This window comes from Montipora foliosa, chromosome 11 (genome assembly GCF_036669935.1).
Source record: "Montipora foliosa isolate CH-2021 chromosome 11, ASM3666993v2, whole genome shotgun sequence".
Lineage (NCBI taxonomy): Eukaryota > Metazoa > Cnidaria > Anthozoa > Scleractinia > Acroporidae > Montipora > Montipora foliosa.
Window position 1 is genome coordinate 39,728,546 of NC_090879.1, and position 20,000 is coordinate 39,748,545.

Sequence of the window (20,000 nt, forward strand, 5' to 3'; positions counted from 1 at the left end):
TACTTTCGATAGTTTCAATAACAATGGAGTTAACTAGGCTGACATGACAGTTTGCCCATGCGCAGAGACGTGAAACTCTCCCTTAAACAAAACATTTCTGATGTATTCAAATTGGTGTGATTGTGTAAAGGCCCATATTAGAGGGTACTTGCTATGCTAATTAAATTAATTCAGTTTAGCGCCCACTGTTTCTTTTTGATCTGGCAGTTCCATGGCGTTTACTGTTTTTGTTGTTAGTCTCTCTTGCAATTTGTCAAGTGCTGGATTGTAGTCATTCTTAAAGAACGTATTTTACTCATAAATGGTAAAATTCAGTCTGTTACTGATGAAGGTCGTGACTGAAACGTTAAAAATTTTAATTTTTTAACTACTTCCTTTTTTTGTAAAAAAATTGACTATTTTTGATCTGATTGAACTGATTTTCTATTTCATTCCCTAAATCTGGAAATTGAATCTATTTTGATCGTTTGGTGCAGCGGCCTAGTTCAACCAGGTACCATTTTTCTCAAAATTATTTCTACATGGAATTTGTGTATCATGTGTGCATGGCTATGTGTTGTACCTTAGTTTAGGGAAATATATTGTCTTTTCTGTTGCAAAAACATGTAAAACTGTTTGAATCTTGTGAGCAACTATTTTCAAAAGCCAAGAATTTCGAAGTTTTATCGTTTTTCAGATCTTTATGGCGGTTGAAACTTCCTCTTGACTTCAATTAGTTTCCTTTCCGGCGCAGCTGATTACCATAGAGATATAATAAATGTCTTACTAACCTCGTTTTCTCTGTCCGTGCTGTAAATTACGGACCCTTGTTTTTCCCCTTTTTTTAAATGGCCCACGCACTTGGGCCATAACTCTAACAGGAAGAACGCGGTCCATAATTTACAGTACCGCCCTTCAACTCGGTTAGTAAGAGGTAGTTGCAGGTGAATCAATAGTTTTGCAACGAGGTAAAAATGTGTATTAATTAAATTAATTCATCAAAGTCTGAAGTTTGCTTGCTTTGACAAGAGGACATTACCATTGTCCAATCCAAAAGGACAGCTTCATGGTATTTACAGAAAAGGAAACTCAAACAAAGAAAAACAAGTTGGAGAGTGTATACTTATGTGTCTTGTTAGAAGTTCAGAACGCGGTTTTAACATCATTTCAGAGAAAAACACCCTGCATGGCGAAAGCGTAGTAGCATGCACTGGTATGGAGACATTCACTCACTCTGGTGAATAAAAACTCTTTGTTATGGAAGTTTGATTGCCGGTTCCCTCGTGGTGGATCATTTTAGACCACGAAAACACTGCCCATTCATACATTTAAAGTTCATTCTGCATGAAAAGTTCAGAAAGACTCTGATCTCTTTTTGCTTTACAACTTTTGAACAGAATGGGCCTATAAAACTAAGAGTTTTACCTGTCACTGGGGATACAGGAGGCTGTCAGGGCTGAATGTTGATTGTACTCTTCGTTTGTTTGTTGTTAGGTTGTATGTCTTACAGGTGTTTTGCGTAAGAGAATTAAAATAATACCAGTCAAGTACTCTGGAGGATCAACTTCTTTAGAAGAAACTGTATATGAAAATCGTATATTTAAACATTCAACCTCTTAAGTTTGTAACTTCAGGTAATCCAGGCCTTTCTCCAATGAAAGCTTCTATAATTTCATTTCTGTACTCTTAGTGAACAGAAAATAATTGTGCAAACTAGAGCAGGGTGATACGATCATTCCATGCTGCTTACTAAGGAAGCCATTGACAGCTTCGCCTTTCCCAAATGTAGCTAAACATACCTTTCCTTATATTTCTTTTGTAAATAAGTCAACCTTTTTTGGATTGGAAACTTGTTTTGGCTTGACCTTACAGGACATTGAAGAAATCTCTGAGCTGCATATGGTGACTCCAGCTAGGCGAAGAGAGCCCAGATCTGGTAAGAGAAGAAGTGGCAAATGCAAACCTTTACCAGTTAAAGGCAATAAAGAGAGGAAAGCAGAAAAGCCAAGATTGGCTTTCAGCTCATCCTCATCCAGTGTTTTTTCTGTGACAAGTGATGTTTCTTATTATAATGAAGGTGCCATTTCAAGTAGTAAGGCCAAGGATGGTGATGTCCGCAATAAAGATGACCAAACTGTTATCATTCAAGACTCGTTACCACTTGCTGATAGCTTCAAGGTGTGTAGAAGGAACATTTTCTATTCCATAAAATCCAGTTCTAGCCAAATTTTTTAAGTCTATAAATATCATATGCCTGGATTTTTTGAGTGCATTGTACCCAGATGGTTCAGTGGTTATGTTTGGGAAAAATTCCAAGAACCAAAAAATATCCGTGGAAAGGTAACTTTGTGCTTTAAAAGACAATGAGTTCTGTCACTTCACTATTTATCTGACCAAATTTGTTAGGTGTGGGTTCTATTTTGTGAATATGGTGATAGCTTAATAAGTGGGAAAATTCCTTGAACAAATTATAGTATACTACATGTAGCAAGACTCTTCTCTGTTCAAAGGACAGGGATGAAAGTGCCCAAAGACGAGAAAAGAAAAGTGGTAAAAAGCATTCCGTTCCTGTCGAGAATCTGACCAAGGAAAGACAGAAAAAGAAAGCGACTGAGTTAAATTCAGGTGCTACAGACAAGAAGATGGAGTGGTCAAAAGCTTGGGCTGAAACATCTCCAGAAAGACCAAGCATGGGTATGCAATTGAATAAACATTTTAAGTCTTTGTTGTTTCTCTTTTCTGTTCGTGTCCTGAACTTTTGATTGATTGATTTTTTTCCATCTTTGGGCGCCTGTCCCCTTAAAAAAAACACATTTCCACAAAAATAGGGATCTTTTTATTTCCAGGGTTCTCAAGTGAAGCTATGATCCTCGCATTTAGCAATTGCCTGAAGAGGCCTGAAAAATTCAGTACTTCAATGGGATTTGAACCCATGACCGCACGATGCCTGTGCGATGCTTTAACCAACTGAGCTTTGAAGCACTGAAATTTTCAGGCAACTGCTAAAATTGTGTTCATAACTGTGAGGATCACATCTTCACTTGATTTCATATCAAAAGTTCAATATATGATTCATTTTGTATATTATTTGAACCCACAAATAACCAGCTCCCAACATGTGGCTTCATACATGAAAGTCGGTTGGTTGGAGCGTCGCACCGGCATCATGAGGTCACTAGTTCAAACCCCATTAAAGTCCTGACTTTTTCAGGCTTCTCTGCTAAATTGCTAATTGGGTTCATGATTGCGAGGGTCATATATCATTTTGTTCTTTATCCAGGTTTCTGTTTATATACAAAATACTTTGAGATTAATGCAGCATAGGACTCATTACTGCCCATTCTAGCTTTGTCAAGGACCAAACGATATGATTAGTTTTCCCTCCTTTAACACATCTAAGCGAGGTTTGGCTGTCTAGCCACAATTTGTTGTGCCGTGAATCATGCACCTTATTCCAAAATGGCTGCCATTTCAGTATTCTTTTGTTTCCATGCAAATTAGCCCTTATGGCTTTGCTTTCAAAACGTAAAATTCAAAAGAATATTTAACCTTCAACGAGGCCATAGGGGCCAATTTGCATGGAATCAAAAGAATACTAAAATGGCGGCCATTTTGGAATAAGGTGTATTTAAGTTGAGTCATTTTGGAGGTTTTCCCTGCCATGCTGCTGTGAAATTAATGCACCCTTTAATTGTCTAATTGAGTTTACAGGGAAAGGTAACATGTTATTTTGATTTTGATTCTGTTTTTCTATTGATTGTTCTCTCCAGAAATAAGGAAGAGTTCTTTAAACAGGGACTCCTCAAAAATGGTTCATTTAGCCAAGCAACAGGAACTTCAGGATACCTATAATTTGGATGTTCTTGAAGCCAGTAATGAATTTAACGACACACCTGACCAAATTTCAGAAGGTATGAATCCCTCTTGTATGGAAGAAAACCTTTTACCCATTCACCACTGAAGCAGCGCCAACTGTTGTGTGTAATCATCTGCAGTTAGACAGTAGAATCTACAAGTCTCGCTCTCACGAGGGAAGGGGTTGATTCTTTCAAGCCATCAGTCAGTATCAAAATAGCTGCAATGAAAAAAATAATAATAATGGTTTATTATCAGCGTTTCCATGGGGTGGCTCTTCATCTGAAATGAACTGGCTACGACTAGGTAATAAATACTACAATAAGTCACATCACATACAGGGCAAAATTACGGAATGCTGATTGGCTGAGACGGAGGGCATTTTTCCTTAATCACGAGGGCACTTTTGGTAATCAATAAAACATATTTTAAAAAATGCATGATTTAATTGTAGATTAAAATAACTTAATTAAAAAGAGCCAAAACCATTCTAAAAAAATAATTCACCTAATCACAGAATACAATTCCTTTAAGGTACAACAACATTTCTACACAGAATTTTTTTTAATGCAAACAGGAAGGCAATTGATTAGCTTGGTGGCACTGTTTCGAAAACTGCCTACCTTTAGCGGAGTAATTAAACGTTTTGCAATGTGTATAATTAGAATTTATGATTTAAAAATGCCAAGGTAGCCTGTGTTAATTTAGGAGGTGTGCAAAGAATGATATAATGCGAACATCTCATCATGCTTTACACTCAGAAATTCTAAACATTACTGAGGCCCTTCCGCTGGGACACTAGCCAAAGGTGGACTGCCATCATTGGTGTAAACCGTGAACTGAGTTTTTAGTTTCTTGAGCTTGTCTGTAAGAACATCTATTTGTGCTTTAAGTTCTTTGTTTTTTTGTCCTTAAGGACGCGTTTGACTGGCGCATGATAACATAATTCTCAAGTCACACCACAAAAAAGTAACAAACAGCAAGGAAAAGAAAGGAAACTGTTAAGTTAATGAAAATATTTACAGGAATATTTACGGAGGAACATGGCAGACATAAGGCCCTTATGATTAAGAGCCGAGAGAGATAGTGAACTATTGTCTGTGATTTCCCAGGTCCTCCCTGTAGACATTTTAATTGAGTTTAGTTGTGAACTGAATAGATGGCTCGAATGAATTTAAATACTTTTTTCGGCTGTTGTCAAATATTAATTTTAGAACGTCAGATTTCAGATTTATTTATTTTGCCATACATATACATATATATGTATATGTATATGTATATGTATATGTATATGTATATAACAATGTTTTTCTACTCAATATAGTTTCATATGGACTTTAATACAGGTCTGTTTCGTAGACCAACAAAAAGAATGACACCGAACTGAGCAAACATCTATGGCAGCTAAAACATCAAAAGAAAGACTTCGCAATCTCCTGGAAAATTCTAGCCAAGGCCAAATCTTATAGCAACCTTACTAAACGATGTAATCTATGTATACCGAGAAATTTTATATTCTATATAAACCGGACATGGCAACGCTCAACAAACGTAATGAACTCGTATCGACTTGCAGGCACAAGCGAAATTTTCTCCTTAGGTTCAGTCGCATCCTCAACAACCAATCATAAATTTACAAATGCTTTTTTACTATTGTTTTTCAAGTTTGAATCTTGTAACGATCACGCTACTGATGTATATAAACCCCAGCAATGCTACAGTGTACATGGAATTTAACTGATGAGTGGTCCAACTCCTTGTTGGTCTACGAAACAGACCTGTATTAAAGTCCATATAAAACTATATTGAGTAGAAAAACATTGTTATTACCGCTCCATTATTGTTGAGCACTATTCTGGATTTATCAGTGTGGAACTCACCTGAAGTTGTATATGTATATATATATATAAAGCAAAGCTATGTATATAATCATTAAAGGAATAATATTAACATTCATTATGCAAAAACGTATTCGGGCAAGGAAGCTCAAAACGAAACCTTAGGAGGTTTATTACTGTGAGCTCCCTTCCTAACTTACGACTCTACACATTAAATACATGAGCGGCAAAATCAGATTAAAATATAAATTAAGATAACAAAGCAAGAGGAAAAAGACACACTAAACATAACGAAACATTAAAAAGCAGAAAAATAAATAAACAAGTAATGTCTATATAGACGAGAATCAACTAAGGAGAAATACTTTCAATCTAGATTTTAAAAGAGAAATATAGGCAGCACTTTGAATACTAGGATGCTGGGAATTGAAGAATCTTGGGCTTTGAAATCTTAAAGGAAAACGTCTAATATTCGTTCTGGCTGGAAATAAGTAGAATGTATTGGAATTTCTAGTATTATATGAATGAACTTGATTAGTCATTGAAAACGTTTCGTTAAATGCACCAGGAAGAAAGCCTATTTTATAAAAATTCATGAATTTTCCGATTTGAAACAAATAAATATCAGCAAACTTAAGTATTTGGAATTTTTTAAATACAGGATCGGTGTGCGCATCAAACGGCTTTTTAATTGTAAAACAAATAACTTTTTTTCTGAAGTATAACAATGCGATTCAAGTTTGTAGGATAAGTTGATGCCCAAACTGAAACACATTATATGAGATAAGGATAAACTAAGCTATAATAAAGGGTACGTAATGAAGAAACAGGAAGACAAAAGCTTGATTTATAAATTATTCCGATTGCTTTGGAAATTTTCTGTGCAACGTTAGCAATAAGTTGTTTCTACATGAGGTTCTCATCAAGGATGACACCCAAAAACATTGATTCCTTTACTTGTTCAATATCATAATTACTTATCTCTAGTTTAAGATCAAGATTTGCCTTTTTCAACCTTGGCTTGAAAACCATAAATTTAAACTTTGAATAATTTATTGACACATGTAACTTATTGGCCTTGCAACAAAGTGTTTCAATAGTTCCTCATTCAGGGTTCTTTCAAGAAAATGAACATTATTGTGGGAAAAGGAATATGTTTGTATCGTCAGCAAAATCCAAAACCCTTGATACGTTACATAAATCATTGATGTAAAGGGAAACAAACCAGGAAAACAAAAGAAAGTAGTTGTAAAGGATCTTTTCATTTCTTAATATGACATGGTTTATTGAATATTACGTTGATTTGTTGTTCTTTATATGTTACTCTTTTCTGAAAGGTTATGGTCACACTGATGATGAACTTACAGACTGCTATGTTGAAGAAGCTATTGCATCTATAACTTCCCCAATAGTGACAACAACTCGACTCAGAACTAGAGGGCAAAGTCCAATGAGAAAATTTAGCATCCCAAGGCATCTAAACCTGGGTCTGTCGCCTTTTGGAGAAGCACCAGTGGAGGAAAGTCCAATTAGAAAAGAAAGCAAAAATAACAATAAAGTAGGAAGCCGCAGAGCGCATCAAACTGAACATGCAGTGGAAATGAACATAGAAAATACCTCTCAGGTTGCTAATTACCACCAAAGCTTATTGGAGTTGCGGAATTGTTTCCTCTTTTTCTGTACCACCTTATCTTGAGACGAGAATTTCATTTCAAAACGTTTATTTTAATTAATACCTACAACTTAGTTAGAAATTTCTCATTTTTAGTTCTTAATCCCCTTGTGTATATTCTTATTCAGTTATTTAATTGCATGTTAAACTAAAAAGTGATGATTGTGAGTCAGACCCATCGTACTGTCGATTTTCCATTCATCAAGCCTTGTTACTTGGCTAAAACGTTTTTTAGAAATATTAGTGCTTTAAAATTTTCTTCACAAAGTTTATGAGAACCCTTCCAAAGCTAACTACACATCTGGACATTGGGGAAAGGAATGTCCATCAGTCTGATATATCAAATGACAATAATATTCTGCATTGTAACAAATTGAAACAAGAACTCATAGACATCAAAAGGTTATTCCTATATAATTCTTTTTATTTTAACCTCATCGCTTTGTTTTATCTTGCTTTATTACTTATATTTTTATGTGTTAGACATTTTGTTGAAGGAGTCCAAACTTTGACTACCTTTTGTCACTAAATACGGCTTTCCAAAAACACAACACGTGCAGTATCAAGTGATGGAGTATCAAACCTGGCAAATGGCGATACCTAATAGCAAAAGTAAAGACGGCATTTAAAATGTATTGAGAAAATGTGCATTTGCTCAATATATTCCTTGAGACCATTTAATCACATGGATTCTTTCATTCTATTTTGCTACCAGTTGTCGTCCTAATGCTCCTTTTGTTCTTTCTTTTTTTTTTCTTTGCAGACCAGTCTAGTGGCTAAAAAATCAAGAAATGATCAAGGCCACACTGGTAATGACACTGGCAACGAAGATGAGGGGCATGACAGTGAGGAAGAATTTGACTTAAAATCTACAGAACTCGATTATGACTTCAATGTCACCATCACTCCCCGTTTAAAAGGACAGCAGACTAAGCGGAGGAAAACATTGGTTAGGAAAAAACTTTAAACCTTTTTTACTCTATTAAGTTTGCTGTTACAAACTTGATGCCAAAGTTCAGAAGATATACTAACAAGTTAAAAAAACAATTACATTTGTTTTACTTCATTTGCTTATTTTTTGATATCATTTTTAACTTTTGTATGGTTATTATCAGTCATTAAGTTGAAAATATAGATGGACTTTCGGGGGGCGGGTGCGCACCCTCTGCACCCTCTCCGAGACCCGCCCTGACTTGACAGGAGTCACTTAATCTTTTATTTATTTTGTTTCTATTATGTCAGTTGCACACAAGGATTTTTATGGTAGATTTACACGTTTTATTTTTAACTTTCAGCAAAGACAAGAATCTGTAAAATCAGGCTCCATAAAGCGTTCTGTGTTGCTAAATGACTCTGGTGAGGATTTATTCTTTTCTACGATTTTTGTGGTCGTATAGTGTGTTGACATAGTGCGGTGAACTGCTCATGTGGTGGTAACTATTTTATATTTGCGGTTCAAATTTATGTTGTTTTTCATGTCGCAAATTTTGTTGCTGATGGCAAAATATTTTATTCTCGATCGACCGTCCTGAAAACTTCCTTCTGCTCTTCCTAACAACTGTGTATCAATATTTATTTACTTTTGCATAAAGCAGGCTAACAAAATCTGTACCTTAGTTCGCATTTTTGAGCATTAAAATATAATTTTCGGTCCTATGCTTCTGTTACAAGGTGGTATATTTTTTAGGTCACCCATGTAGATGCTAACCCCGCCAGACAGGGATTAGCTTCAGTGAACTTTTGTATTATAAAGCTGTCGGAGGCTCAGACTGCACGCTTATACTTGTGGGGGAAAAGAAATTGTGAGGGAACTTGAAAATGATCAACATGTCAGCTTTGAAGCCAATGTTTCTCAATTCCCTTTTATTTTCTTCAATCTTACTGGGTTTAGTAGTTTGCTAGTAACCACGTCTTGTCAGGGGGCTATTTACCTAAGACATCTACCATGGCACTATAATGATATATGGTACCAAAACAATATTTTACTATTAGAGCTACATATTACGCAAAGACAACTTGAATCTCCAGGAAGACAAAACGCAGATCAGTTGACAATATGGAACAAAGCACTGCGTTACTGCACTACCACACGTATGCAATGCGTGCCATTTTTGTTGTACCTTCCGTTAAATAATAATAAGATATTGGTAAAATGCTACCCAGCTCTTTTAGTGTAAAATGTATTTTAGAGTGCTATGCACTTAACGCTACCCTGCGAGCAGTTGGTTTCTCTTACGCTTCCCCAGAGAGAAACCACTGCGAGCAACCGTTGGTTTCTTTGAGTGAGCCGCCGTCCAGCGCCAGGGACGAATAAATTAAATTTGAACCAGTTAAACAAGTTTGTAAACTTGTTTTGGTGCTTGCGCCTGCACTCAGCTACATAACTGCTGCGTTTGGGCGAGCCTGCTGTGTAGTGATTTCCCGTGAAATAAGACGAAGTGATGTCAAATACATCATGTGGGGTGTGACGTACTTCGCAAGTGGTAATGTAGGGCAAATTTTTTTCAAAATATTTTTTATAATTTTGTCAAAAACGAAGTGTGAAGATTTTCGTTTACGAACAATCGTTTCGCATTCATATTCTAATATTTTCAAATAACTTTTTAAAAAGTTTTCAAATTACTTTTCTAGAATTTTGGCTTTGGAAATATTTTTATAATTTTTTTAATAATTTTTTTTGGCATTTTTTAATAATTAATTTTTTTTTTTTTTTTTATATATTTTTCAAAAATACAAAGAAAGAAACTAATAATAAATCCAACGCAAATTCAAATAAAAATTGAGCGGTTTAAATATTCACATAATCAAATGGAACATGAAAGAATCACAAAACATGACATTATTGAAAACTAAATAAAGGGGTTTTCCCATGATTTTTAACCAACCACAAGCTTCACATTTTTACTTCACAATTGTGAAATTTTTCAGCGAAACGTTTCAAATTTGTGAAATAATTTTGTGAAGTTGCATGCATGAGGTGTGTTTAAATATTCACATAAGTAAATGAAACAGGAAAAAATCACCATAGCATGTCATTTGATAAACTTTGAGTAAACTTTAGCAGTAAACTTTGTCAGTAAAGTTTGTCATACATATTGTTTTATAGTTACATATTGTTTTACAGTTGGTTGATTGATTTGATAACTCTTTTATCATAACCAAATTTAAAAACTTTTTCACAATATTTGTTAACTATTTCTTTGTTCTTTCGAGTGATTTTGCTTTCATTTACGATTGTTATTTCTTTTATTTGTTTCTTTACGATTTTACTCAAACTTTCGTGATTCAAAAGATGATTATTTTCATAATTTAAGGTCTCAGTAAATGAAAATTTTAGTACATTACTTCATTTTTTTTTTTGGCATGAGTGGGTCCTAAATTTTATTTTGGCAGAAAAAGAAAATCAGAAAGTGCTTTTTAACCCTTCTAAAATGAGCCTTTTCTGTTTCCCGCCATAAGTTGCAAAAATCAAAATTCTCCCTCCTCCAGTCGGGACAGGTTTTAAGCTATCGCTTTGAAACTTTCAGATATGATGGATAATGATATAGACTCAAAAGGGTGTGAGGAATTTTCAGATTTCCCTGAGTTCGAGAACAAAAGAATTAAGCGCCTTTTGAAATTCAATGAAATAAAATCTTTTATAAGGTAATTTAGTTTTTTACCTTTAATTTGATATATAACTTGCCTTTGTAGCGAAAATACTCGCGTGACTAGAATTGTTTTCTGTGGGCACCTCGTTTTCATTTACCAAGACTTTAATGTGAAACCTTTAATGCATGATTTTTGTTGATTATTTCCATATTTAAAACTATAGGATTTTGGTCGTGTTGAAACAAATTGAGTTATTGATTTACCTCCTAATTCGTCAGTTAAATCACCAAGCATATCGCCTGTTTGAATTGTTTTTCTTCCATTGTTAATGAATGTAATACTATCAGTATCAAAGTATAACACCTTTTCTCGTAAGTAGTCAAGTTTGTTATGTAACATTAATCTTACATGTGAAGTTGTAAATGCTGCAATATAAATATTAGTGTTATTTGAATTGTCAATGAAATGATCTTTGAAATTGTATGTCATTTGAACCATATCATCATTAACAAATTGAATATTTAAATTTTCAAGTGTGTTATCCAACAATATCTTATAAAACTCGGTAGGTTATGTGACGTATCAGGTTTGATCTTTGGCCAAATTTGCCCCAAAGACTATTTAAACGTAATTTACTTATACTTCTTTAAACTGCATTGTATTCGAATTTTTCAATGTCAATATCAAGACTCTTTCATTTTACTTTTGAAAATATCTTCTTTATCCTTTGTTTTGAAATCATACTTACTTGATTCTAATTTAATTTTAATGAATTTTCGCAAATAACCTTTGAATAAATCATCACTAGTTTTATCAAAATGCCAAACCTCGTATACATTTAGTGTTTTATATCCTTTTGAAATCGCTTTAAAATTCGCTTTTGAAATTCCTATAAAAGATTTTTCATTATGATCATGAGAACAATTATTTTGGTTTTTTGTTTCAGTACATTTTTTACACAATATGAAGATCAATTTTTCGTAATTATCAACTTTTATTCTTTGTGGTAAAACAGGGTGATATAATTTTTTTGGTGGTAATACTTTACATTTAATTAAACCAAACCATTTTCATTATATTTTTCAGGATTGAATATTTTTGTTGGTTGACCTATTGGATATTTTTATAGTATTTAAAATTGTATAAAAGTTTGGTTGCATTTGTTCTTCCACCGTAAAAAGCATCTCTTGGATTAAGAGGATCAACTATTTCTTTGTTATAGCTTTTTTAAAGTGCCCCTGTGACCAAAAAATCAATTCATATTTTCTTTGGATTTCAAAACTATGTTAACAAAACACTAAGTGACCCACGTTTTAAGCCTTGATTTCAAAAAGACACCTTTATTTTAACTGTAATTTTCCTATTTAATGGTCTGCCATTACGAACATTATGTTCTTGAGAGAGCTGGATCGAGGAGAAAATGTCGTCAAAGGCTCACTAGTTTAAGAATGCAATACGTGTGTACGCCGCAGAATTAATATGCAGCACGGGGGTTTTGGGCTTTCAGACTTTTAAACTCATGCTTTGCATATATAATAAGCTGTGTTCACACGCTGAAATTTAAAGCTAGTGAGCCTCTGACGTCACTTTTCCCTGGATCGAACCGTCTGAGGTCCAATTGGTCAGTTTTGAACGTGAGTAATGGCGGACCGTGAAATCCAAAACTTACACTCAAAGTAAACGGCACTTGGATAAAAATCAAAGCTCAAAATTTTGCCAGGCAGGTGTTAAGCAAACACACTTTCAAAATCTGAAGGAAAAAAGGAAGTGGTTTTTTTGATCACAGGGGCACTTTAATTATTTCGTTTGTATTTTTATTTAATGTACCCATGTGTTTTTGATTTTTATTGTTAATAATATTTGATTTATAACAATTTGGACATCCATGCCAAGAACAACCATAGAATTCATAAGCAGTGTTATTTTCTTTACCATAACCATCTACTTTATATATTTGATTATTTATTGTCAATTGTTTTTCACTCCGATTTAAAGCATGCTGAATTTTTATTTTATTTTTATGAGCAATGTAATCTAGCCACATAATAGAAGTTTTACTGAAATTATCTGTTTTGATATATTCAGGAACAACAGCAATTGTTTTTTGAGGCATATAATTTGCACGATAAATTGCCATACAAGCAATTGTAATATACCTTAATGGATCAATATTTTCCAATGTTATAAAGTCTTCTCTAAATTTTATCATTGATCTTCGTAATGTATCAACATCAGATCTGGAATATTCAATGAACTCTTTGTTGAAATCAAAAACATTTCCATTATTTACATGTTCTTCATACCACTTCAGAAATTTTTCTTGTTCATCAGATTTCATTTGATTGTACCAATGCTGGTATACAACCAACATAATTTTTATGGCATTCTTTGTTAAAGTAATGTGGAAAATATCCTGTTTTGAGTTCATTTAACCCAAATATTTTTGGTAAAGCTTTTAATGGCATCTGAAGGAAATTTAAACTATCCATAAAGCGAATTCCTAATTTCAATATTTCCATTAACATGATTTTAGCTCCATTGTATATACAATATGGTTTAATACCTTGGTCAACTAACCATTTTAAAATAAAGTGAGCATCGTACCCTTTACTATTATGTGCGATCAACGTATATCCTTTGAATTTATCCTTTATCATGTTTTTACAGAAATCTTCGATGTTCTTATAAATGTATTCATTACCAATATAATCTTATACAATAGCTAAGTTAACTTCATGAGTTCCAGTATTTTGAGTACATTGAAAGTCGTAAAAAATATTTTTGTCTTTGTATGATCTACATGAAAAACACCAATCTTTTTTTTTCATTGATTTGTTAATTTTGCATGGATTATTTTTGTTAACTGAGAAGTATCCACCTTTAACTTTTATTTTTTTCATATAACATTTGTGATTATTATAAACATACTTTCCACAATTTGAACAATCTTTATAACCACATTTGTGATAGTTTACATATTTACCAGTAACTATTCGTTCACATTTCAAACGCTTTTTTACTGAGCCACATACAGTATCAGATTTATTTTTAACCTTTGAACGATTCTTAAGGTGATTTTCGAAACATTTTTTGCCATAAAAGTTTCTGTTACATTTTTCGCAGATAATTTCATTTCCATCACATTTTTTTTCTTTCATGAAAGTAAAACAAGATAAATATTTTGATGGACATTTGTGCATGTCTCGTTTTGTATAAGTTTTTTTACATTCAGGGCAATAATAAGCGACATTGTAAAATGCTGTCATCGATTTAATAACATCAAAATGATTCCTAGATTTGTATAAATAAATCTTGTCTTCACAGCCTTTATTGGCAGTATAAATTATTTCGTTGAATTGTTCAGAATCAATAATGTTAATTTCAGTAGTCAGATAATTGGCAAAATTATTTACATGATTCAGATCATTACCATAGTCATTTATTTCAACATTTGCAGATTCATGTAATTTCAATGCGTGGTCTTTTGAAGTTTCCTTGATTTGTTAAAACCATTGTGAACTTGTGATTTTGTCCAACTTTCAGTTTTTAAGTTAGGGTATGCTGTTACCATTGATCTTGCTAAGCAAATAGTATCATCGTTTTTTATTGTAATAATACAATTTTTTCTTGTTACTGTATCTGTTGACAAATATAATCTTGAAGAGCCAGTTGGTATTTTTACACTTTGAACAGCAATTTCACTTTTATCTAATGAACCATTATGATAGTCAACAGTATTAACCAAATCTTCTGTTTCATTTAATCCGAAATCTTCTATTTTTTTAAATTTTGTTGATATTGGGGTTTTCAGATCTTCATTATGCACAATAATTCTAAACATATCGTTATTTTTTTAATTTTCTTCTTTTTACTGTGTCAAGTATATATTGAAATATTAAATAAAGATCTTTTGCATTATTTAAAGGTTTTGATATTTTTATTTTAAATTCATTTGTAAAATAATTAATTTTTTCATTTTGAACATTTTTGTACTAATAATTTTGTAATTTGGTATACTTGTGTTTTCCTTTTGAATATATATCATCATCATCATCATCAAACCCTCCTAAAAAAATTATTTGTTTTAACAGAATTAATGACTTTATCACGAGTAGCTTTTTTTAAGCAGGTCGATCCATTTATACCCAAGGCTTTCAGCATCTTGCAAATATGTTTGAGATAATTTTTTTCATTTCTTTATATATTAGTAATGCATTAAAAATTTTTCTTTAAGCCATTTATCAACCACGTCCAATTTATGGAACATGGAAAAATCAGCATGGTATGGGCAATAAAAAAAAAAAGACAAAAAAAAGAAAAAGGTCTTCTATTAGGCCCCAATTCACCATTCAAAAACGTACCAACTATCGGAACAATATTGTAAACAAACCAAAATTTAAGAACGAGCCAATATCCAACTTTGATATCCTTGCATGGCTTAAATATTTGAAAGTAAAGAATTTTAACAAAATTATATCAAGAGATGAAATACCATTTCAAACCAAGATTGGCTGTTACATCATTAATCTTGAGGATAAAATAGGTCAAGGAACACATTGGATTGTTATGCATCTAGCTCCATAAATGATGTATTATTTTGATAGTTTTGGATTAAAGCCTCCTCAAGAATTAATTAATTTGTCAGCTAAAATGAAAAAACATATATATTCAACAATTCACAATACCAACATTTGTATAGTGTCTTATGTGGTTATTACTGTATTTATTTCATAAATGAAAGGCATAATGGAAAGTCTTACAATGTTATAAAACCTTTTTCAATTCAAAGTCATGAATATAATGAGAAATTCATCATGGATTATTTCAAAAATATATAAACTATTTTATATACATGGGTTATAGTGATGGATTTATAAAAGAACCAACTATTGATTTTACACAAATAGATGGGTTCACAATTGATTCTCAAGGAAATTTTGATGTAGAAAATAGAAAGCTTACAACTGTTAAACCAGGAACTGATGATAGCGATGTTCTGACAAAAAAGCAAATTTCCGATCATATTAAAGCTAACGGTGGTGATTCTTCTAGTACACCAGTTGATTTAAGCAATTATATCAAAAAAGATACATCAACGTGTGGTTTTTCATCTGTTTTAACAATGATATTGACTGTAATGGTAAAAGATTTTATGTTTTACCAATAACAATCAGCTTATTACAGGAATTATTACTGAAGGTCGTTATTTAAGGAAAGATCAATCAACGATAAATATGAACACAAAACGAGTGACTAATGCAAGAACGCCAATTTCAAATAATGATCTTGCTAGTAAATCTTATGTTGATACTCGATCAAGTAATGTTGATTTCTCTGATTATCTTAAAAAAACGTCTGAAAGTAACTTGAATATGAATAATTTCAAAATCATCAATTAAAAAGATGGTGATTTTTCAAGAGGGAGTGATCTTGTTACAATGAATAATTTAGCAAATGAGTTAGCTGTTAGGACCACAGTAAATCAAGTAATTTTAACTGACGGAAGCAATGTAATAAATAATAATTTAAACCTCAACAATAATAAAATAATTAATGTAAAAAATGCTACTGATAATTCAGATGCTGTAAATTTTCAGCAATTAAATAATAGCGTATCAACTGTAACAAATGTTAGTGAAATTTTATATTTTAAAAAAATGGTACAACACCTTTAACAGGAAATTTAAATCTTAATAATTTCAAAATCACTAATTTACAAAAAGGAACACAAGAGACTGATTCAATAAATTGAAAACAATTAAATGAAAGTCATATAACATCACATAGTAATCGTGAAAATGTGTTTGAATATTTTATGAAATTGAGTGGCGCATTTAGTGTTGATTTTGGGATAAACAGTGTTAATCTCGTAAATAATTTTGAAGACATGCCTCATTACAAAAGTCAAATCAAAATTCTGAATATAAAGGTAAATTCGATATCAAACTTTTTAAATTAATAAGAGACAATTTTTCTTCAGATTATACTCTTGCTGTTGAATTTTACTTTAAAAAACGAGGTTTTTTTTCAATGACACTTAAATTTGAATCTTTAAACATGATAATATTAAAACAATCAACAAAAAAAGTGTCAAAGGAATATTGGTGGTGGTAATGGTAATGAATTTATACAGCGCATTTTCTATTAACATATTCAAATGTGCTTTACAAGCAGGTAATCTATGGGTGAGAGCGGACATCAGCAAATACAGGCACCGCCGGCAGCCGCTATTAGTCGGTTAACGATCTCACCCAGCACATGAGTGAATGAAATGAGGCCTGAGCACAACACCGGGAGCTCCATGCCCTACTCTTTATGAATAGTGTGTGGGTTCTTTTACGTCCCACTGGGTTGTGAACATTGAAGGGTTGTGAGACAGGGCCTACGGTTTATAGTCCTTATCCGAGAAGACTTGAATGTCTTAACCATTTGCGGATGTAATTACAAAGGCATCACATTCTCCTCAGTTATTTTAAGACCCTGAGTGTTGGCCCAGCCGGAGTCGAACTCACGACCTCCGGCATGGCAGCCCGATGCTCAAACAACTGAGCCACCATCTCGTATCATTATATTTGATGTATTCTTCAAATGCAACCTGACGGTACTTCAAGCCAAATTCAAAGAAGATTGTATGCAACTCTGACAGCTTCATATGATAACAACAGTCCTAAAAGTCTGCCTTTATATTTTGTTTGCTATGGTATAAAAAATGCTCTGCAAAATGATCTTGATATGACAATATATGATTATAACAAGTCATGTGAGATAGCAAGTGAAACAATGAAAATGCATATACCAATTGACATGAATGGCTTTGATATTTTAAAAACATCCCATTATTTACATGGATATATCATCACCAATTTGTCAGATAAAACTTTTATTATAAATGGAAGCAAAAGAATTCAAATCATATGTAGTTCTTTCAAACCAAATTATGAAAAACTAAACATTCAAATTTATTATGGGTTTCAATTAGCATTCAACGATTTCTTCGTATCAGATCTGAATACACGAAAACAGACGTTTATTATGAATATAACATTACAAAACGGCCATTTTAAAGTCAAACTATTAAACAACGATGTGCCAAACGAAGAACTTGATATCTTGATTAAATAAATAATAAAAATAATATATACAATATTATAATGACAAGTGATCAAAAAGTAATTAATTTCAATCATATAAGCAAAAATCTATGAGATGATAAAATTAAAGAAATAAAAGATTCCTATAAATATTATCTCAAAAAGTTTTGGTGTTATAAAAAATCATTTCAACATTACCAAAAAATGCATCTATGTACAAATCTTACTTCAGCTTCACTAGTAGGTATTGGAACTATTATTGGAGCTATAACACTTAATCCTGTAATTTTAGCATCTATTACAGTACCAGGTTTGCTTTTACAAACATATTCTACTGCAAAGAAATACGACAAAAAAGTTGAATCAAGTAGATTCGCTTATTCTAGTTATAATAATACCTTACTTGAATTAAGAGATTCATTACAGTCTGGAGTATTTGATGAACAATTATTTTTTATCTGTTGTAATTGAGAATATTATTAATGATAATTGTTTTTCTATACCAGCCAAAATGATAAAAAAATATAACAAAAAATTCATATTTCAATCAACAAATAAAGCTGATTCCAATATTTTTCATAATATTCAGTCTTTTTTGATTTAGCAATTTGAACATTAAAATTAAAATTCCATTTTTCGAAAAGCTTGTGTATTATAAATTTGATTGATATTATCCTTTTTCTATCTTTGTTAACTTGTGGCAAAACCATGTTTATTACATCAAATGTCTTGCAAACACGGTTTATTATATCTCTTGTTATTGGTAATTGTTTCTGATATAAACTGATTTTTTTCTTATTTTATACGTATTTTCATAAAAATCTATGTAATCGTTTTTATAAATAAAAGGATTAACAGTGCCGCAATTTTGGCATGTCATTTGATAATCATCTACTAAATAAAATAAAATAACACAACAGAAAGGACACATTTTATACTCCTTTTTTAATAAATCTGTTTCATGTAATTTTTCACAAATCATTATATGATATAAACAGAAAAACATTTTTTTAAATATTATGGTTTAAAGTTTACTCATAAAGTTTATCAAATGACACGCTATGGCGATTTTTCATGTTTCATTTACTTACGTGCATATTTAAACACACTTCATGCATGCAACTTCACAAAATTAGTTCACAAATTTGAAAAGTTTCACTGAAACATAGTTTTCAATAATGTCATGCTTTGTGATTCTTTCATGTTCCATTTGATTGATTATATGAATATTTAAACACACTCAATTTTTATTTGAATTTGCATTGAATTTGTTATTTGTTTCTTTCTTTGTATATATATATATATTTCAAATATATATGTAAAGTAGGTTTGTATTTGCTGTACTAAGAGTGCTCTATACCATATGGTAGGGCAATTATAAATGAATTAATAATTAGGATACGATCATACTTTTGCCTCTGGTTTTCATACAGATCTGTTTCGTACAGGACGTTTAGTTTGTCCTGTACTCATCAGTGTGTAACCAAGAGTGATTTTATTTGTTGGAGTTTACCGCTTTTGAGTCATACATGGCCGTTCGTGTTGCACGCTCCTATTTACTGAACATTCCAGGAGAATGACCTACGAATTACGATCAAAGCCAACAAGAAAGTGGTCAATTTCCTTGACGTCACCTTAGACCTAAACACGGGAAAGCATATACCATACATGAAACCAAACAACGTGTTACAGTACGTCAACATCAAATCCAATCACCCCCCAATCATCTCAAAGAACATTCCTGAAGGAATCAACAAGCGACTGTCAGAAATTTCTTCGAGCGAGGAAGTCTTCAATGAAGCAGCTCCCGTATACCAAAAGGTGCTGAGCGACAGTGGATATGTTTACAAACTCAATTATGTTAGACCAACTGCACCAAAGACAGGGAAACGACAAAGGAAGCGTAACGTAATCTGGTTCAACCCACCCTACAACGAAAACGTGAAAACCAATGTGGGGAGAGAGTTCCTGAAC

At 32.4% G+C, this 20,000-nt stretch overlaps 1 protein-coding gene across 6 annotated transcripts in view; it reads left to right on the forward strand.

Moving 5' to 3' along the window:
- The window catches only part of LOC137975991 (synaptonemal complex protein 2-like), an 83,844-nt gene that overhangs the window by 43,032 nt on the left and 20,812 nt on the right, over positions 1 to 20,000 (forward strand). For 5 of the 6 annotated variants that reach the window (XM_068823231.1, XM_068823227.1, XM_068823229.1 and 2 more), the window contains 7 exons: positions 1,852 to 1,915; positions 2,057 to 2,157; positions 2,490 to 2,673; positions 3,750 to 3,890; positions 7,010 to 7,296; positions 8,108 to 8,293; positions 8,640 to 8,700. In XM_068823231.1, the coding sequence (XP_068679332.1) occupies positions 1,852 to 1,915; positions 2,057 to 2,157; positions 2,490 to 2,673; positions 3,750 to 3,890; positions 7,010 to 7,296; positions 8,108 to 8,293; positions 8,640 to 8,700 (1,024 nt within the window). Of the gene's footprint in view, positions 1 to 1,851; positions 1,916 to 2,056; positions 2,158 to 2,489; positions 2,674 to 3,749; positions 3,891 to 7,009; positions 7,297 to 8,105; positions 8,294 to 8,639; positions 8,701 to 20,000 lie in introns of all 6 variants that reach the window. The other variant, XM_068823230.1, reaches the window with a different exon arrangement.